Here is a 22,568-nt window from a genome sequence, read left to right as displayed (position 1 = left end):
CTGCCCAGGCAGCAGTGATTTAAATAAGAGTGCACAGAGATGTCCTTTGTCTGCATTATGGAGTGCAAAGAGTTAATAAAGGTTCCACGAGTCCCATATGAAAAAAAATGCAATTCTTCTTGTGATTTTCTTTTTTGTCAGGCATCAGTCTGTGGACCATTTCAAACAGAAGACCACTTACAGATAGTACCAGAGACGTGTGTGTGTGTGTGTGTGTGTGTGTGTGTGTGTGTGTGTGTGTGTGTGTTGCATTATAATTATAAGCTGTTGAAGACATTTATCTATGAGATGAGCCCCATATTGTTAAGTGGTGCAATTTTGTAAGATGAAATCATCACTTGCTGCACCAGGCAAGGATGTACATAAGAACCACAGTTTCGCATAAACAGCTAGAGAAGTATGTGTGAAGACCTAAATATGTTATACATGGCACTGCCTTATTTGATGGCATATTTTCCATGAATGTTTGATGGATGGTACTGAATTCTGGCTTTCCATAAAATTAAAAATTGTTTTCTGTCATTTTGTTAACTGAACCAGATCTTATGTATCAAAAGAATATTTCTCATGAGTAGCTGTAATTGAATTATCTAGGTGGCAAGTCTGATATTAAAAAACAGTTCCAAAGTCAACGAACAACAGAAGGACAAATCATCTGGTCTTGTCTCCGACTGGCCAACGGTCCCTCTTTGCATCTCATCTGGTAACTGATTTATCAGTTACATTTAACCTAGCTGATTAATCCAGGTTCTCTTCTCTTACACATACCATCAGTTCCTGTCCTACTCTCCAACTCTCAAATATACAGTTGTTTGCTATGCAAAGATAAATCAACTTGACTGCTTTGTTTTTCCCCAATTTAAAAAAACAGTGGATATTGTCAGCTTTAAGACTATTCATAATATGGACTTCTATAAAGGCAACTAGTACAATAATAAACAGATAATTTATGCTTACCATACATAAACGGCATCAAGAATGCTGATAGTGGCATACTCAGCTGGTATAAATGAGCCGGTGTGTGCCATAATGACTAACAGTGCAACCTGGCGAACATAACAAGATTTGCCTCCCATGTTAGGTCCTGACAGCACCATAGGCTCAGAGCTCTGTAATCATAAACAACTAGTTGTTTTCCATCCCTTCAGATTAATGAAATTTAACACTTCACAGAAATGAAAATATAAGCTTGTGTTTATTAGTTTTAAAAGAACAGAAAAAGGACAAAAATGTCTAACTGGTTAAGTAATTTGACTACGAAACCTTTCGCAATGTAGTCCTTGCATAAAAAGTTCTCAGTTTACTTGCCGCGTCAAATTTGGATAAAATCCTGAGCTTTCGATGACTACCTCCATCATGACAGAGGTAGTCATTGAAAGCTCAGGATTTTATCCAAATTTGACATGGCAAGTAAACCGAGAACGTTTTATGGTTAAGTAATTGTTCGTTTCGTGATTATAATAGTTATATTGCAAAAACAATTTAAGAACAGAAAAACTGCCTGTGAATGAGGCACCATCAGATTGAGAGGGGCTGAAAATGCATTGGAATGTGGTATTTTTACACATGTAAAAAAGAGGGGGAAGATTATAAAGAGAATGGGATTATTTAAAGTATGCTGTATGAAACTCACTTAAATTCTTGACAGCATGTAAACACAGCATGGGTGGGAAAGATGTTTTTTAAAAAACTATTATTATCTGGCTTTAATTTATTAAACCACACCACCACCAATTTGGTACCAGTATAAAAACATATATACACAAATATCACAAATGAATGAATCTGCACAAAGATTTGAGATTATTTAACAGAACTCACACAGGCACATAACTCAAGAGCTAAAAAATCTTAACATGACACCAACTGTATCATGAAGAGAGTAAAAATGGGAAACAACAGAGTTTGAAGACATACACTAAGAGATTAAAATGGTAATGTAATCTCTGATAATTCCACATTCCTGAATTTCCAAAAATCAATTGACATGGTGGCCCACTGCAGACTATTAAGAATGGCACAAGCCCACAGAATAGCTTTCGAGATATGTGAATGGCTGAAAGGCTTCTTAAGTAAAAGAACCCAGTATGTTGTCCTTGATCATGAATGTTCATAAAAGACACAGATATCGTCAGAAGTGCCTCAGGGAATCGTGGTACAACGACTATTATTTTAAAAATACATAACTGATCTGGTGGACAGGATGAGCAGCAACTTGTGGCTGTTTGCTGGTGATGCTTTGGTGTATGAGAAGGTGTCATCATTGAGTTAACTGTAGGAGGGTACAAGATGACTTAGACAAAATTTCTAGTTGGTGTGATGAATGGTATCTAAGAAAAATGTACATTAATGCAGATCAGTAGGGAACACAAACCCATAATGGTTGAATACAGCATTAGTAGTGTGCTGCTTGACACAGTCACACTGATCAAATATCTAGGTGTGACATTGCAAAGGGATATGTAATGGAATGAGCATGTAAGAACTGTAGCAAGGAAGGTGAATGGTTGAATTTGGTTTATTTGAAGAATTTTAGGAAAGTGTGGTTCATCTGTAAAGAAGATGACATATAGGAAGCTAGTGCGACCCATTCTTGAGATTTCTTGAGAGTTTGGGGTTTGCATCAGGTAGGATTAAAGAATATCAAAGCAACACAGAGGCGGACTGCTAGATTTATTACCAGTAGGTCTGAACAACACACAAGTATTATGGAGATGGTTCAGGAACTCAAATGGGAATTCCTGAAGGGAAGGCACTATTCTTTTTGGGGAACACTATTGAGAAAATTTAGAGAACTAGCATTTGAAACTGACTGCATAATGATTCTACTGGCATCAATGTACATTTTGTGTAAGGATCACAAAGATACAATCAGAGAAATTGGGGTTCATAAGGAGGCATGTAGACAGTCATTGTTCCCTCCATATGTGTGTGGAACAGGTAAGGAAAGAACTTGTGGTGGTACAGGACACCCTACACCATGCACCCTATGGTGGCTTATGGAATATTTATGTAGATGTAGAAGACTAGGCTTCAAATAATTAGATATCTTCATGAAATAGTTTAGAAATCAAACAGTGGTAGAGTGATGTCCATTACTGGGTCAAAGGTATTAGCCTCCTCCATAAACAGGTCCACTTTGTTACTGTAACAAAAAGAACATCAAGGACTGATAGAGGTATGAGGGGAACTTAAAAAGTATAGACTTTTGCAATTCCTCACCAAAGGGCTTGGTAACACTGCTAATACTCAGGACTGAAGTAATGTCATTTGTGACAATTCTATACAACTAGCCATTCTTATTCCTGTGTTAATCATTGTATTGTAGCAGACTGTGAAACACGGCAGCTCCATTGTTGATCTGCATCAAAGAGGAAATGAGGACACTGATTCACTTTTTGTTTCCATAAGGTCTTAAACCTGCAGAAATTATTCGTTGAATGCAAGTGCAGTATGGTGACAGCTGTTTATCATGACGTAAGATCTACAAATGGATACAGTGCTTCAAACAGGGAAGAACTTAACTATGTGACACCGAAAGATTCGATAGGCCATCAATGTCAACAACTGAGGACAATTCTGAAGTCATTGAGAGTATGGTGATGGAAAACAGACAAATCACCATGGATGAAATCACATATCAGTCATTGTTCAGAGTATTCCATCTTACATGACAGACTACATTTTTAGAAAGTGTGCAATGTGGGCACTGAAAAAAAAATCATCTGCACAACATAAGGTGCAAAGGATGGGCAACTCTTGTAAACACTCTTGTAAACAACTGGCCTGTCATCATCATTACTGTAGACAAAACATGGGTGTATACTCTCAAATCAGAAAGTAAGGCTGAGAGCATGATTTGGAAACTCCATCATCACCAGAAGTTAAGAAATTTAAACATCAACCATCAGCTGGTAAGATTATACAAACACTATTTTGGGACAGGGAAGGTGTGCCAGCCATTCATTTCACTCCTAGAGGTGAAACTGTGAACAGTGAGGAATACTGTGATGTGTTGTGAAATAAACTGAAACCTGCAATCAGATATGAGCATCAGAGAAAGAAAAGCTGTCATGCAGCAGCAAGGTAATGTTTGGCCACATTCTGCGAAATAGACAGACAATAAATGATTTGGGATTCAAATTGCTGGAACACTCACCATACAGTCTAGACCTGGCACCAAGTGAGTTCCGTATGTTTGGATCTTTGAAGGAAGCACTAAAGGGAAGAAGAATTGCAACCAATGCAGAAGTCATGAATGTGGTGCAAGATTGGTTACAGCCACAACCAAAAAGCCTTTTTTCCAACGGAATCAAAAAACTTGTGAAATGTTCGACAAAGTGCGCTTTAGCACAGGGAGTTTATGTAGAAAAGTAATGTATGTTTCAGTGTTCTATCATTAGAATAAATATTCCTTTTCTTGAAAGTCCCTTTATTTTTTTGACTTCCCCTCACAGAGTCACATAGCTCTCCTTTTGTTTTTCACCATCTCCTGTACCATTTTCTGTAACATTTCCCAAATTTGGAATTTCTTTTTATTGTTCCATTCTGGGTTCTCAGTGCTTTGTAACACACATTTTGAGTCTAATACCATAGATATATTCCAGAATCCAAAATTATGCTCAGATATCAGAGCTTCTCATACTACTATCAGTTGCACAGTAAAAATAAAACAATGTGAGGGCAGTTGAACTTGTCTGCAAACACTTCTGCCTGGGGAAAAATGCACAGCACTCTGCTGAAGTGTTCTGATGTCAAGAGACTTAATAAACATTTGAATGAAAAGTAGTCAATAGAGATTAGGCACTGAATCTTGAGTTAACTGTGTTGAAACCATTTTCATTAAAGCTAAAATGGTGATCACTGAGATTTTCAAACTGAATGGTAGACCAGATGAGATTATGTGACTATCTGAATGAATCCAATGGTCTATGGCACTCACTGGGTCCAGCGTTGTTCCTACCAGAGGACAAGGATTCCACATTTCCAACGTGGAGCTTCTGAATTGTAGATTGTCTCTCATTTTCTGTGAGAGGCTGATTAATTGCCTATTAGTCTACTGCATTTTGTGAAAAAATATTTTTGTCCAGTAAGTGTTGATGTTGAACACTCAATTAAGTTCCAGCAGTTTTTACTAGTAAGACATTTATCAGAGTCAACTGCAATGCATGAAAGCACAGCCACAAACATCGGAATTATAATGAGTCAGCTTTCTGAAGTGCACGTTTGGTGGCATTGTGATATATGACATGTCGTATGACTGAGTGAACAAGGTCCTAATACATAATCCAAAGACTGTAAAGGTCCACACTCGATGAAGTTCCAACAACAGAACTCATAGTGTTACAGCTGTTTCAATTTTTTATTGATAATGTGAGATGTACGATCAGACTACATAATGCATGACAAATATCATTCCAAAAATTTGACTTTGGTCACAATAAGAAAAGAAAGGCCTCCCAATAAAATGCTTGGATTGGATAGTTTATCCAGATATGGCTGAAGTGAAGTATGTGACCTGCAATCCTTATTTCTCAAAAATAAACTTTATTGCAAGTTGTTGATTGCTGTTTATTACTTCAAGATATAAAAAAAGGTACTGTGGCATAATAGCCTGGTGTAAAGTTTTCTACTGGATGCCACTTCGGTGACTTGCATGTCCTTAAAACAAACGGCACCTGGTTTTCCTAGGAAGGTCGCCCATCCAAGTCCTAACTGGGCCCAATGTCACTAACTTTAGTGCTTGGGTGGCAACCAGTGTTACTAACATGGCAAGGCTGTTGTCTGTTTCAAGATTATTGGTTTCAGGCACTGTTGCCTGTCTTCAGATCATATCTATAGCTACACAGTATAATGGAAATAGTCAACGGCTCATATTTTGTTATGTACTGGATTGCATGGTAATGTCATAAATTTTCTATATCATATAGGTAAGTTCAAATTTTACCCTCGCATTTTGTATAGGGTGGCAAAAGCTATTCTAGGTGCGGTGGGCAAAATCTCAGACTGAATGGATCTCATTTTAAGGCATGATTTTAGGAAGTCATGGCCTTGTCAAAGTAGCTGATTAATACATTCCAGACCAGTGGATTACTGGGTGACCAGTAATATGCTCCGAAGTTGTTTTTTGGAGGAATCAGCAGTACCAGGATTGGATGTGATGGCCCCAGAAATCTGCTTTTGACCTAGGCTGGTTGGGTAATTACATCCAATGGAACTTCAGGTGAGAACAGTGGTGTATTGCTGTAAAGAGTCTGCATCCAAACAAATATGTTTGCCTCAAATGCTAAGGCTGTATGGGAGGGAATTGTTTGACATGGAAAGGATGGCAACTGTCAAAATTTAAGTACTGCTGTTTGTTAGTAGGTCTAATGTGGGCAGCAGTGTGTAGCTGGACTTTAATAAGGACAAGACCAACATCAAGGAAAGTGGCATGAGACTGCGGAGATTAGGATGGCCAAAAGCTATTCTAGGTGTGGCGGGCCAAATCTCAGACAGAATGGATCTCATTTCAGGGCATGATTTTAGCAAGTCATAGCCTTGTTTAAGTGAATCTTATTGGGAGAAGGTATTCAGAGATTCCAGGAATTTTAATACATAAGCTTCACCTTGAGTCCTTATGGTAGAGATTTCATCAATGTATCTAAACTAAACCAGGGGCTGAAAACTTATAGATCCCTTGAAAGCCCACTCCACACAACCCATGAAAAGGCTGGCATAGGAAGGATCCATCCTGGTTCCCATGACCGTATCCTGATCTGTTTGTGTTTCTGCCTCTCAAAGGTGAAGTAGTTGTTGGTAAATATAAAGTTGATTAAGGTGAATAAGAAAGATGACATAGATTTGGAATCAAATGACTGCTGACTGAGGAAATGCTCAGCAGCAGACGGATCATGTACATGCTGGATGTTGGTATAGAGAAGTGGCATCACTGGTGACAAGCAAGGTGTGTAGTGGGAGTGGGACAGGCACAGATTTCAGATGATGTACAAAATGGTTGATATCTTTGATACAGGAGGGAAGTCTTTGTACCATGGGTTGCAGGTGCTGATCAATATATGATCAATATAAGATATATGTTTGGTGGGTGCTTGGAAGCCAGCAACTATAGAATGGCCAGGATGATTGAGTTTGTGGATCTTAGGAAGAAGGTAACAGATGGAGGTGCATGGACAGGGTGGGGTGAGAAGTTCTATGGGTTGAGGTGTTAGTCCTTGCGAGGGGCCTGAGGTTTTATGAAGGGACTGCAGGTCAGTTTGAATCAGAGGAATGGGATCTTGATGGCAGATGCTGTATGTGGAGGTGTCAGACAGCAGGCATACACCTTCACTAAAATACTCCTTTTGGTTAAGTACCACAGTGAGAGACCCTTTGTCTGCTGAGAGGATAATGATGGAGTCATCAGCTTTTAGGGAATGTAGAGCTTGGAGTTCTGCAGAGGTCATGTTAGGGGCATCTTGTATGGCCATGAGGAAGGGTTGTGAAGCAATGCTGGATGTGAGGACTTCTTGGAAGGCTTGTGAGTCATGATTTTGAGGTACAGCTGGTGGGTCAAGTTAAAAACACGGTCAGAACTGTTAAAGGCAGAGTTCAATATCAAGTTTGCTGTTGGAAAGATTTTGGGACTGGGTAGCAAAGTGAAATTACCAGTAGACATTACAAGTGAAGGAAAGTAGGTCTTTCACCAAAGAAGACTGATCAAAGTGCTGAAAGTGAGACCCTTAGATAATACAGATAATTCAGAAGGGAAGAGTGCTTTAGATGAGAGGTTGAGGACACTATACTGTTGTGATTGGTTTTTGTGATTATGAGTTATTCTTGGTCTGAGAGACTGTGGTGAAGGCTGTGGGATGTTAACAAGGTTGGCCAAGCCCACCATATGTATATCTGACTTAGTTGATCAGCACCTGCAACCCATAGTACAAGACTTACCTCCTATATGAAAGATACCAACCATTTCCTAGATCATCTGAAATCTGTGCCTGTCCCACTCCCACCACACACCTTTTTTGTCACCATTGATGCCATCTCTCTCTACAAAAACATCCCCTTTGTACATGGACTGTCTGCTGCTGAGCATTTCCTCAGACAGCACCCACCTCATTCCGAACCTATGACATTCTTAATCACCTTAATCAACTTTATACTTACCAACAACTATTTCACCTTTGAGATGTATAAATACAAACAGCCAGGGGTACGGCCATGGGAACCAGTCTGACCGGTAGCAGGAGTACTTTCAAATGCAAATTAAAGATGTTTCTTCTGAACAACTCCTCCTATACCATATTTTCCACTGACATGTTTCACATCATAACATTTATTTTGAATACGAGGTACGTCCACGTTCCATTTGGCTATATAAAACAAATGTGTACAGATACAGAAAAAATATTTATTGTACAAAAATCTACAACAGTTAAACTACTTTTCTACATAGCTTACGAAATTTTGTAAGCACTTGTCATAGCGTGGCACAAGTTTTTGTATGCCTTCTTCATAGAAGGTTGTCGCCTATGTATACAACCATGTGGTAACATGTTCTTTCAGCTCGTCATCATTGTTGAAGTGTTGACCACCAAGGACAGATTTTAGGTGTAAGAAGAGATGAAAGTCACTAGGAGCAAAGTCTGAGCTGTACAGAGGATGATCAAATGCGTCACAGTGAAATTCCCGTAAGAGTTGTTTGGTCACATTCACCATGTGAGGTCAGGCATTATCGTGGAAAAAAACAACACATTTTGACAGTAATCCTCAGCACTTGTTCTGTATTGTGTGGTGCAATTTCTTAATGGTCTCGCAGTAACCATGTGCATTGATTGTTTGGCCTCGTGGTAAGAAATCAATCAGCAAAATGCCTTTTCGGTCTCAAAAAATAACGCACATGACATTTCGAGGCGTCAAGATTTGCTTAGGCTTAACCTTGATTGGGGATGAAGTGTGCCTCCATTCCAATGATTGCCGTTTTGTTTCAGGGGTGTCATACGATACCCAAGTTTCATCCCCTGTGACTATCTGAGAAAGAAAACCAGCACCTTCTTCATTGTAACGTGTCAAAAACTGAAGTGCACTACTCATCTGTTGTTTTTTGTGTTGTTCAGTAAGAATTTTGGGTATCCAACATGAGCAAAGTTTTCAAAATTTCAGTTTTTCAGTAACAATTTCACGAATTAGTGATCGTGAGATTTGCGGAACTTTCATAGCAAGGACACTAAGTGTAAACTTATGGTTGTGGCTTAATCTTCTCTTCAACTGTGTGAACCAGTTCATCAGTAACCACAGACAGGCATCCAATTCATTCTTCTTCATGCACTTGATCACGTTCCTCATTGAACAGTCTGACCCATCTTCTAACCATTGAATCACTCATAGCATTTTGTCCGTAAACCTTGCAGATTTGCTGATGAATTTCCTTTGATTTAACTTTCTTTGCATTTAGAAAACAAATCACAGATCTGATTTCACATGTGGTGGCATTTTCAACTGCGGCTGACATTATAAAGAAGCACTATAAAGCACACGTTGGCAGCAATGATCTGAAAATGGTGTACATGTCTTCTCCTTGAGTCAGAGTAGCTGCCGCACAAGCTCATAACTGCAATCGTAGCACTGCCACTGATAGAAATAGAAACAGAACATACTTTGTGGATGACCCGCATACTATGTACCCACAATAGCTGATTGTTTGTGGGATGCAAACAAAGTTTATTTTTATTTTTTTATTTATTTTAGATTATGCGACTCTCTATCCAGTCTCAATAATGATAGCTGCAGCGAACAGAAAACTGTCAGTATAACTTCCAAAGAAATGTCCTCTACAAGTGATTAACTGCCACATCATTCACAACAAAGTGCCAGAGTCTGAAGTGCTCCTAAAAAGCAGTGGAGCCCACACAATACAGAAAGCTGATGAAAGACAAAAATTGATAGCAGTGAGATTTTTGAGGAAAATTTAAGTATATTTTACAAGAATAATTAACAATAAATGGAATGGAGTATTTGTTACGGCAGACAAGAAACTGCATCCACCGAAATAGGAACTGAAACTGCAAGCAAGATCATCTGGATCAAATTCAGTAACAAGGGCGGACATAAACTCATAATTGGATCCTTTTACCAAACATCAGACTCATCTCAGAATGTAAAAAAACATTTTAGAGAAAATTGCTGTTTGCTTGTAAATAAGTTTCCCCATCATACTGTTGTGGGGAATGGGGTACCGACAGTGTGATAGCAGAATAGTCACACAGCATAGAGATAAAATTTCCATACTATTTAGTAGTAAGCACATATACATAACACTTATCAGACAAAGATGTTACGTTGCCACAGAGCCATGGCCTTCCCCCTTCACAATGTGGAGTGGCTTTTGTGGGATGCCGTTTGTCTGAAGTGATGTGGGTGTCGTAGTCAGAAAAGAGTGCTGTCAGTGGTGCAACTAACAGTTTGCTGCCAGTAGTATTAGCAGATAAGGAAGCAGTTTCGGTGGCATCTTTAATTGTTGCTAGCTCAGCAGTGGCATTTGAAGAGGGACAGATGAAGGTAGCATTGCCTCGATTTGTTGTGTCCACTGGGGGTGTCGTGAGGCCGGTGGTGATGTAAGCTGGGGCAATGACTGTGAGTGAACTGTCTGCTGAAAAACAGGAGGTGAGCCCTGCCGTGTCAACTTCTGATGGGACAGGAGTCATGTGCATGGAAATGTGTGTGACAGTATTTGCACCCGGCTGCCTGTCCATGTAGACACCAGTAATCATGAGGTCAGTATCGTGTAACGTGATGGATATGATGTCAGGCAGAAAATTGTGGAGATTCACATGCACTTGGAAATTGACTAATGGGTGCATAGGAGGTGGTGGGGTGGGGAGAGAGTGTTGTGGCGGGTCTGCTACAGTCTATAACAGTTTAAGATGGTTCATCAATACTGTTGTTTGTTTTCCAGTAATTATAATATCAAAAGTGTTTGTATTGCCTTTCAACACTCAGTACGGTCCTGCAAATGGTGGTTGTAGGTTGTAGGGAGTATTTCACTGCATCCACACATAGTATGACATGACAACATGTGGTCGGGTCTTTATAAATAAAAATTTCTTTTTGTCATGTAATGGGAGGATGGAGAGGCAGGGGGGGGGGGGGAGGGGGGGGGCATGGCACACGGATGTATTGTATATGTGTGCTCACACACGCAACTGCTAAGTCCTGTTCTGCAGGAACCATTTGATGGACTATGAATTCAGTAGCTAGAGAGAGGGGCTCACCTTACAATATTTTGGCGAGGGGCATGTCAATGTCATCTATATGTACTGTGTGGATGCCCAGGAGAACCCATGGCAGGGCCTCCACTCACAATTCTGAGAGGCACACGAGAGCAGCTTTCATCATACGATGTCACCGTTCCATGACGCCATTGGTAGGCAGTTGTCCTAAGTCACTGAACAGCTGGGATTCAAACTGCCAAGCCTGGTCCAAAGTTAAGGAGGCTGAGCAGCTGAATCTGGCAATCCAACTGCTGAGGAAAGTTTTTACCACTGTCTCTGCCAATATGTAGGAAATGGGCATGGCCTTCACTCATCACATCATGCAATCTGTCATTGATAGAACGTAATGGTGACCAGGCAATTCGGGGAGTGGCCCTAAGCTGTCAGTGTGAATGTGCTACAACTGCCCCTTTGCAATCAGGAATTCACTAAAGGGAGGCTGTGCATGGTGGCCAGATTTCGCCTGCTGGCATGACATGCAAGTCCTGGTCCACGTGGCACACCTATGATGATATTAGGCCAGAAAAACTGTTCTGTGATGAGGTGTACAGTAGGGCACATGTCCGGATACAAAAGGTTGTGGAGAAGGTTAAAAATTGTCCTGTGATATGGCTCTGGGACAACTGGTCATACCCATCCATTTGGAACATCACACCAAAATGTTAGGTCACACTGGGTAGCATGCACTGTTGCAATTGGACTCCACTGTCTGGTTTGTCAGTGAAGTTGTGGAGATCAGGACCTGTAGCTTTTGCTTTTGCTTTTGCGATTCTATCAAAGTCCAACTGGGCAGAGGTAGCTGCAATATGGGATAGATAATCTGCCACAATATTATTAGCACCTTTAATGTATTGCACGTCAGTAGTGAACTTTGGTACAAAATCTAGGTGGAGGAAACTATCGGGTGCATAATCTGCCAACGGGTTAAAGAATGCATGTGCCAATGGGTGGTGGTCTATCTATATGGTAAGAGGTCTCCCCTCTACATCATCTTGAAAGTGACAAACTGATTTATATATGGCTTGTAGTTTACAGTCAAATTTGGACCATTTTTTCTCAGTGTTGTTAAGTTTGCACGAGAAAAACCTGAGTGGCTGAGTGATTCCAACAATCTCTTGCCGTGAAGCAGCCCCAATCATGTGACTGCTAGCATCAGACACACTAATTAGCTGTGCATCAGGTGAATGGCGGGCAAGGGTCATGGCGTGTACCAGGTGTTCTCTTGTCTTGTCAAAAGCAACCTGCATCTGTACTGTTCAATCAAGGCATCATTTACCAGATGTATTCTTGCTGTACAATGCTTGGGTGAGTGGTAGCAAAGTCTCAGTGATGGGTGGCAATTGGTGCCTGTATAAATTTATGACCCCCAAAAACCTACGCAGCTCTTGGTAGTTGTTGGGAGGTGGAAGGAGGCATATCTGGTCAATTTTCTCAGGAGCAGGATGCAGCCCAGGTGCTCTGACGTGGTGTCCGACAAAGGTTGCATGGGGTTGTAGATGTTGACACTTGTCATCATTTATCACAACCAGGAGAGGCCAGCTAATCAAGGACGATAAGCAGGTGGTCATCATGGTCTTGCTCATTTTAAGAAAAAATTATGACATCATCTAGGTAGGCATGGCAAAAAGGCAAATTGAACAGTACACTATCAATAAATCTTTGTCATGTCTGTGCCACTTTTTTTTAGTCTGTTGGCATGTAGAGGAACTCAATGAGATCAAATGGCATTATTATCACAGTTTCTGGTGCATCTTCATCCATCATTGGAATCCGCAGGAATCCCGTTTTGCGACCAACGATGCTGATAATTTTTTCCCTGGCCAAGAAGTGAGAAAAATTGTGCAAGTTCAGAATGGGGTAGCTGTCAATGACTGCGCAGGTGTTGAGGTAGCAGTAGTTGCCACATAGGCACTAAGTACCATTTTTTTAGGAACTAGTTAAATTGGGGAGGTCAAAGTACTTTCTGATAGCGTGTCCAAGCCAGATCATAACAGTTTGTCCACCACAGCTTTAAGTTTGTGGAGAGCTTGACGACAGAGGTGTCGGCGGTCAGGGGGAGCTCTTGTGGTTTAATGTGGTGGACTGTACCATCCAGCATGGCACAGATTGTGTATGGTCTAATGGGGGAGCATGGAGTGAGTCCAGGAAGCAGGGCATGACATGATTCACCATTGCTGTTAACGTCACATGGCATTCTCTCAGCTGCACATTCTAGTGGGGATTGTGATGCTTCATTAACCTGAGAAGTGCCCGTAGAGGCGGCGACACTGTAGTGATTAGTGTCGAGATGATGAACGTCATCAAGATGCTGTTGAGCTGCATGAAGTGATGTGGTAGCGATTGGTGTTGAGATGATTAAGGTCATCGAGATGCTGTTGAGCTGCATGAAGTGATGTGGTGGCATCCACAATTCATCTCCATAGTTGTTTGTTGGTAAGGCACATGACCTTATTGACATGACATAATGAAGAATACTCAGCTGCCTTTATGTGTAACTGGCTGAAAGGGGCTTTGCTTTCTAGCTTCAGGTCAAGTGGAGTGTCGAGTGGTGACAGCGTGACTGAGGGTATTGCAGTGCTGGCAAGTAGTGTATCACTGCTCACACCATGGATCGACTGCTGGCCATCCTGTCTTAGAAGGAGGGCAGACTTTAAATCTGGCAATAGTTGGTATGACAGAAGATGTCAGCTTCCAGAACTTGTTCAACTGTCTCTGCCACCAGGAATGTCCAAGGTATGTACGTATCTGTGCCAAGGACAAGCATAATGTGTGCAGTTCCAGCAAAAGAGATTACAGTGTCATTGGCCACATGCAGTTGCAGTGGGAATAGTGACACTACAGCAGGTGCAAGAGCAGGTGATAGAGTGTTCACATCGGCCCAGTATCGACGAGGAAATATATGTGTGGGTGTTTGATATTGATGAACAGTCAGGGACCATCTGTCCACTGAAATGCTGCTTTGGTACTATTTTGTTGTGGTGTGCAGGGGTGTCTTGTAAATAAAGAGCGGCCTGACATGCCATTCTCAGGTCGACATACTAGTTTGGGTAGGTGCAGATTCTCTGCAACACTGTGCACCCTGTCCTTATCTGTTGGTAAGTGACTGTTGTCCGCTGGAGCTGTAAAAGGCACTCAGGGCGGTAGAGGCAGGGGGTTGCATCTGACCATTGTTGGGTGGTCTGTAGCTCTGCAGAATGTCATGGCAGCTGGGCTGGAAACACACAAAAGCAGTTGTGGTGCAACTGTACTGGGGATTGAAAGCAGTTTAGTGCTGTTGGTATTGATCAGAAGTCATTGTTGTGATAGTACCTTCATTCTATCAGCAAGTCAAAGTTTAAACTCCAGCGGTACCTTCTTATGCATTAGTATCACTGTTTGGATGTTCTCTGGTAATTTTAAGAGCCAAAGTGTCCATAGTACGTGATTTTGTGGCAAGAGCGTTGGATCAATTAGAACTTGCAGGTGACGCCAGAGTGAAGACAGCATTCTGTTGGCCAAAGTAGTCTCATTGATGATGAGTTGTAGCTGCTGCTCAGGCGTGCATGTTAAGTCATTATAGCAGTAGTGTCTTGGCAGTTTTGTATTTTTGAGAAGCCAGAACATCCAAAAGCAAGCTTCTAATAAGGTCTGCATTGACTCTGAGATGGTTAAGAAGTGAGGCGAACTTCTCCCCAATGATGCCACTGGTTCACATCAAGCACTTGCTGAGGCAAACCATATCATGGTAGAATCCATGTGGAACAACAGTAGTTTCGGATAGTGGTGGATGGTATGATGGCTGTCAATGGTTTGATTGCAAGCACCACTATGAGGTGGGCGTGACACAACACCATATACACAGGAGGCATGGGGAGTGTCAGTGCAGGAGATGGGCAGGAAAAGTGACTCGATGTAGGGTGAGATGTGATGAGGAGGGTCAAGTCATAGCACAGGTGGAATTGGCATCACACAGCGATGTGTGCAGAGCTCGGGTGGATGTCTGAAGAACGGACGCGCATGTGAGTGAAGTTCGGGGAATGACACAACAGGTACAACTTTCCCAATGTCAGAGGTTTGAGATGGTGGAAAATGCATGTGAGAGTGCGCATGATGTTCTGGCATTGTGCAGAAGGAAGGTGCAGTCCATTTAGTATCCCATGGTACTGTCTGCGTCTCAAGGAGTTCATCCAGACATGCATTTGTTCGTGGTATGGTTGATGTAGGTGTGATGCCACTTGAACCGGGAGGCAGTCGTATCTGAACTTGCTGAGCGAGGTCATGAAAAACATGTACTCAGAGTCTACAGTTGGTTTTGGTGCTGGGTACAGGTGATCAAAGGCGAAACAATGTGCTGGACTAAAGCAAGTCAGTTGTGATGGCTGGTGTGGCTGTGATATGGGTGACGTAATAGTCTGTGTAATGGAACTCACATTTAGCCACAATGGCCACAATGGTCACAATGCAAAATCGAAATGTGTAGATACTGATGTGTAATGTAAACCTTGACCCCTCAGTCTGTTGGAGATGGATGATGAAATGGAACTACAGAAAGGTATAGCGCAGGCCACTGTTGTCCAACCATAACAGTGCTGTGGGAGGTGACCATACGGTTCAGGTCGTTAATGACAGCATCATAACACTCAAAATCATTAGCACTGGAACATGTGATTTTTTGACCTGTGCGAAAGTTAAAGGCACTTAGATTAACATTTCTTACAGAGGAGAGTGGCCATTGTTTATTCCGACTCTCTGCTGCACTTTTGTCTGAAATAGCAGGAATAAATTCACTCAGTGTGAACTCTGGATTATGGCACAGTTTGCTGCTTGGCATCAGCAGTGATGCGAGGTTGGTCTGAAGATGTGGCAGACAATGAAAGCATTGTTGCTCTGTTGTCCAGCACTGTAGTATAATCCAAGCCTTGGCTGATCTTTATCAATTCTACACATGGAATGTTCATGGAATTCAAGAGCACTTGGTGAGTGAGAGATGTTGTCAACATTGTCAAAGAAACAGTGAGGCTGTACCCAGAATGAGATTTTCACTCTGCAGTGGAGTGTGCACTGATATGAAACTTCCTGGCAGATTAAAACTGTGTGCCCGACCGAGACTCGAACTCGCGACCTTTGCCTTTCGCGGGCAAGTGCTCTACCAACTGAGCTACCCAAGCACGACTCACGCCCCATCCTCACAACTTTACTTCTGTCAGTACCTCGGCTCCTACCTTCCAAACTTTACAGAAGCTCTCCTGCGAACCTTGCAGAACTAGCACTCCTGATAGAAAGGATAGTGTGGAGACATGGCTTAGCCACAGCCCAGGGGATGTTTCCAGAATGAGATTTTCACTCTGTAGTGGAGTGTGCACTGATATGAAACTTTGCAGGAGAGCTTCTGTAAAGTTTGGAAGGTAGGAGACGAGGTACTGGCAGAAGTAAAGTTGTGAGGATGGGGCGTGAGTCATGCTTGGGTAGCTCAGTTGGTAGAGCACTTGCCTGCAGTAGGCAAAGGTCCCGAGTTCGAGTCTCGGTCCGGCACACAGTTTTAATCTGCCAGGTAAGTTTCGAGACTCCACCATTCGTAATGGCAGCATACTCAATGGCATAAGTGGCACAACAGAGTTTTTACTTAACAGCAAAATCATGGCACAACATGGAAAATCGTGGTCACCACTGTGGGGAATCACCAGCAGTGTGATAGCAGAAAAGTGACACAGCACAGAGCAACAATTTCCACACTATTTATTAGTAAGCAAAAATACATAATACGTGTAAACTTTATGAGCATACAGAGCATACCAATTCTTACTGCAGAAATCCTCATTTACAGAGACAGAGATGTTACACAACCACACTTTCATAAAAAAAAAGAGACTTTAGCAATCCAACAATAAGTTGGGTGGTGAGTGAGACAAAATATTCTGTGAAACATAACTAAATTCTTTCTCCAAAAACTACATAGAATGTACAGTTCAGAAACTAAGTCATAATGGAAAATACTGGATCTAATGGTCTCAAACAGACCTGACCTCCTTGAGGTTGTCCACAAAGGAACTGGCACCAGTGATCATGACACAGTTGCAGCAACAATCATTACCAAAATACAAAGGGGAAGTTTTGGAGAGGAGCACAAAGAAGAACTGTGGCTCACATTTAGAAGAATAGTTGACCAGGTACTTGATGGATATACACCTAGCAGAATGGTTTGTTGTGGGAGAAATCCACCATGGTATACAGTTACTGTAAAGAGACTTCTAAAGAAACACAGATTGCTAGGTAATAGTGCAGAACACAGCATAGAGCTACAGATAATGAGATGGTTAATGAAATGCATTTGGCTGCCTACAGGAAAATGTGTGAAGCCATCAATGATTACCATAGTGAGAATACTGTCAAAAGTTCTCTCACTAAACACAAAGAAATTCTAGTTATATTTAAAGGCTGATGTCCAGACACTGATAGATATGGCAGCAACTGAAATTGAGGGTGGTATAGCAGAAATACAAATGCTGAACTCTTTTTTCAAATGTTCTTTTACAAAGGAAAATCCAAGGGTGTCAGCCCAATTTAATTCTTGCACCACTGCAAAGATAAGTGATATAGATATAACTGTCAGTGGTGTTGAAAAACAGTTGAAAGTCACAAAAATTCAATTATGTACAAGAGCCCACACTAATTCCTATCAGCTTCTATAGTGAATCAGTCTCTCTTTTAACAACAACTGACCACAGATCCTTCACACAAAAAACTCTGCCCACCTATGACATGGGTAGCAGATGTGACCAACAAAACTACTGCGCAATGTCTCTGACATCCAATTTTCATAAAATCGCAGAACATCTTCTGGTTTCAAATATAATGATGTATCTCCGACACAATGACTTCCTTCGTGCTAACCAGGATGGATTCTGAAAACACTGATCATGTGAAATGCACTCCAACTTTTCCCATTTGACATCCTGAAAGCCTTGGATCCAGGCAGTCAGGAAGCTGCATTATCTCTTGATTTCCAAAAAGTATTTGATGAGGTTTTCTTGGTAGGGAAGACACAGCGCGTTATCATGGATGGGGAGTCACTTGCAAATGTGGAAGTAATATCATGTGTATCTCTGTGAAATGTGTTGGAACACTTGTTGCTCATGTCGTATATTAATGGCTAAGAAAATTTTTAATAGTAATAGTCTTTTTGCAGATGATACAGTTATATATAATGAAGTACTATCTGGGAAAAAGCTGCACAAATATTCAGTCAGATCTTGATTTTGCCTTAAATGTTCGGATAGGCAAAATTGCACACTCCACAAAAAAAAAAAATTAAATTAAATTAAAAAAAATAAAAAAATAAAAATAAATAAATAAATAAATAAATAATGGATCCCATGACTACAGTATCGAGTCATAATTGGAATTAGTCAATTACCTTTGTTTAACTATTCGTAAAGGCACAAAATGGAATGGTCACATAGATTGAGTTGAAGATCAAGCAGGTGGCACACTGCGGTTAACTGATAGACTACCCGGGAAATGCAGCCAGTCTATAAATGAGATTGCTTACAAATCACTCATATGTCCCAGACTAAACTACACAGTATCCCAGGAGGAAAGGACAATATTCAAGGATAAGACAGGAAAGATCATTCACAGCAAAAAAGTCTAGTAAACATGGAGTCTAAAATGCATACATTAATAGCTACGCGTACTTCTTGATCTTCAATACTGTGAAGCAAATCTCTTTTACTGCAAGCTCTCTGTTTTGCATATTTTAGGATGACACAGTGTGGACAAGAACAATAAAAAATTGTCTGGTAAATATGGGCTCAAATATACATGGCTCATGAGCTTTGAGCACTAGTGTGGTAGGACATGTGTTATCATACTAGTGAGAGTGAACAAGTTCTCATGTTTCTTAAAGTATTCCAGTGTTTACAGAACTTTTTTCCTTGTTTTGTTTGATCCACCACCTCTCAAAATATAGAAAGGCAAGAGGTTGCAGTAGAAGAGATTTGTTTCACAGTATCAAAGATGAAGAAGTGATCACAGCTCTTAAGGTATGCATTTTAGTGCCCATGTTTACTAAACTTTTTGCTTCACTTGATCATTCCTGTCATCTCTCTGAATATTGATCATTTCTCCTGGGCCATCTTGCTTGCCTCAAATGTATGTGATCTGTATCAAATATAAGTGAAGGGGATATTGATCATATATTGATAATGGCAGCACAAATGGTCATATGTTTGTTTGACCCATGGGAGAGTGTCACAAAGATACTGAAGAAACCAAACCAGCATACACTTGAAGATAGATATAAACTATTCTGAGAAAGCCTAATTACAAAGTTTCAAGAACCAGTTTTAAATGATGAATCTAGGAACATACCAGTGCCACAACACTGTAAGTATGGTTCCCTTGGGGGTTGAGAGGAAAAAATTATATTAATTACAGTGCAAGCACAGGCATTTAAACAGTCATTCTTCCCATACTCCATAGGTGAATGGAACAGGAAGTAGCATTAAAAATTGGTACAATGGAAAGTATCCTCCTCCATGCACTTCACACTGACTTGCAGAATATGGATGTAGATGCAGATGGATGGAAGGACTGAGAAATGACAGTTTGTATATGTCTGTATGTACCCTAATCTCTGTTATCACCTTCCCACAGTCCATAAACAAGGTATACAATGCAGTAGAACTATTTCATAACAGGCACTGCACTTTACCAGAGTGCTCCTAGTATGAAAGGCCACAAGCAGCTTCTCCAGGTGGTGAAAAAAAGCACTGAATAAGTGAGACCTCCCTGCAGGGAATGTATTTCAAATTAAAGCCTTTTTGTTTTGAAACTATCTCACAAGTAAGACCTCATTTAGTTACAATTATAATCTATAATTTTAAACACTTATGCTGGCTTACAGGATGCATAAGTACTGTACCTTTAGATAAGAATCATTTGGAATAAAATGTCCAGATTCTTCCATAATTCTTGATAGAACAGGATGTCGTCCATTCTTAATATGAATTTCTGATTCTACTGATTCAATCAGCTTTGGCCTACAGAAGAAGAGTACAATATTAATAAACAGCTTAATCTACTTCTGTAACTAAATCTTAAATTTGAGTTAAATGAAACATTCCATTAATCTAAATGCTGTAGGAAAGCTCTTTTAGAATGTAAATACAGATTACAAGAGACCACTCAAAGAAAAGCAGAAGTGTTGTTGATATGTAAACACAAAAGAAGGAAACCTTGCTAGCTTTCAGAGTTATTCTTTGATGAGCTAGAGTAAACACACTCTCTCTCTCTCTCTCTCTCTCTCTCTCTCTCACTCTCACTCTCTGTCCATGGTGTCAGCAGGACTAACAGTGTAAATGCTATTTTTCAGCAGGCAGACTCGTTGGTTGTGATGTGGATGGTGGTGGGTGGGGTGGGTGGCAGGAGAAGAATGCAGAAGGCCAGGAGAGGGACTGGGGGTGAGTGTATATTAGCTTGGAGGGAGGTGGCTGGTTTGTTGTCTAGGAATGTGCCAGGTATACGGACCAGTGCAACTGTAGTGACCAGCAGGAAGTGGCACATGCTGATGGAGATGTGGGGACATGGATTAGGAGGAAGTGACATGACACAGAATGGGAAACTGTTAAGTGGAGGATGTGGGGACAGTGGGTTACCTGACATTGAGGCCAGGATGGCTGAAGGAGTGGAGAATGTGTCTTAAGTATAACTCCCATCTGCATAGTTCAGAGAAGCTGGTGGTTGAGAGAAGAATCCAGATGGCTTGGCCTGTGAAGCAGCCATTGAAACTGAGCATGTTGTGCTCAGCTGCAAGTTATACCACCGTGTCATCAACCTCGTTCTTGGTAACAGTTTGACAATGGCCATCCACCCTGGTGGACAGCTGGCTGGTATTTATAACAATGTAAAATGCGGTGCAGAGCTTAAAGCAGAGTTGCTATATCACATGACTCAGTTCACAAGTGGTGTGGTCTCTGATGGGGTAGGATAAGCCTGTAACAGCTCTGGAGCAGAAGATAATGGGTGGGCAGATTGGACAGGTCTTGCACTTTGGTCTGCCACAGGGGTATGATACTAGGTGACGAGGGTGGGTGCTCCTTCATAGCTGATTCTTGGGTGCAGTGCAAGCATTGGGACCATGTGAGGATACAATACAGAATATATGTTTGTGGACTATGAGGAGCACTTCTATCTGGGAAGGCCTTACTGCAGCTTTCAGCATACTGAGCAAGGGAGTTCTTGAACTCAAGACCTTTGCCTTTCAAGAGCAAGTACTCTACCATCTGAGCTACTCAAGCACAACTCATGACTCGTTCTCACAGGTCCTGATTTCGAGTCTCAGTCCTGCCTACAGTTTTATTCTGCCAGGAAGTTTCATGTCAGCGCACACTCCATTGCAGAGTGAAAATCTCATTCTGGAAACATCCCCCAGGCTGTGGCTAAGCCATGTCTCTGCAATATCCTTTCTTCCAGGAGTGCTCAAAGGTTCACAGAATAGCTTTTGTGAAGTTGGAAGGTAGGAGATGAGGTACTGGCAGAACTGAAGATGTGAGGACAGGTCATGAATTGTGTTTGGGTAGCTCAGATGGTAGAGCATTTGCCTGCGAAAGGCAAAGGTCCCAAGTTCGAGTCTCAGTCTGGCGTACAGTTTTAATCTGCCAGGAAGTTTCATATTAGCGCACACTCTGCTGCAGAGTGAAAATCTCATTATGGGTGTTCTTGTCACTGCAGATACCCCATCCACAGGTGGCTATGCTGTATGAGAGGGATGGCAGCTGTCAAAACCAGGTACTGTTGGTGGTTATGTGTTTTAATGTGGGTAGGAGTGTGGATGGAATCATCACAGAAGTGGAGGTAATGTCCAGGATGGTGGCATGCTGGGTAGAGGAGAAACCAAATGAAGCAGATTAGTGAAAAGGTGTTGAGATTGTGAACGACAGTGGATAGGGTCAGACTCCAAATCACCAAGATATGATCAATGAATCTGAACCAGATTAGGGGTTGGGAGGCTAGGAAGATTTCGTCTGAAGGTAAAACCTTCCTGGACATTGACCTCAACTTCTCTGATGGCTCCACCCACACCTCTGACCACGTTAAAACCATTAACCACCAACATTACTGCATTTCAATAGCTGTCGCTCCTCCAACACCAAAAAATCCCTCCCATGTTCCCTAGCCATCCATGGATGACATATCTGCAGTGATGAGAACTCCCTTGTCCTGTATGCTGAAGGCCTCTGAAGGTCTTCACAGACAGGGATACCCTCCCAAACCTAGTCCACAAACAGATTTCCCGTGCCATATCCTCACACATGTCCAATCCTCCCACAAGTC

The 22,568-nt window shown here is 41.4% G+C and overlaps 1 protein-coding gene across 3 annotated transcripts in view; it reads right to left on the bottom strand.

The window, feature by feature from the left end:
• Window positions 1–22,568, bottom strand: part of LOC124787822 (DNA mismatch repair protein Msh3-like) — a 344,981-nt gene that overhangs the window by 100,681 nt on the left and 221,732 nt on the right. For all 3 annotated transcript variants that reach the window (XM_047254753.1, XM_047254755.1, XM_047254754.1), the window contains 2 exons: window positions 20,158–20,275; window positions 958–1,109 (listed from right to left, as the gene is read on the bottom strand). In XM_047254753.1, coding sequence (XP_047110709.1) covers window positions 958–1,109; window positions 20,158–20,275 — 270 coding nt within the window. The remainder of the gene's footprint in view (window positions 1–957; window positions 1,110–20,157; window positions 20,276–22,568) is intronic.

Source organism: Schistocerca piceifrons, chromosome 3, assembly GCF_021461385.2.
Source record: "Schistocerca piceifrons isolate TAMUIC-IGC-003096 chromosome 3, iqSchPice1.1, whole genome shotgun sequence".
In the NCBI taxonomy this organism is placed as follows: Eukaryota; Metazoa; Arthropoda; class Insecta; order Orthoptera; family Acrididae; genus Schistocerca; species Schistocerca piceifrons.
The sequence above is the reverse complement of the archived record's forward strand: the minus strand, read 5'-3'. Positions and strand labels throughout refer to the sequence as shown.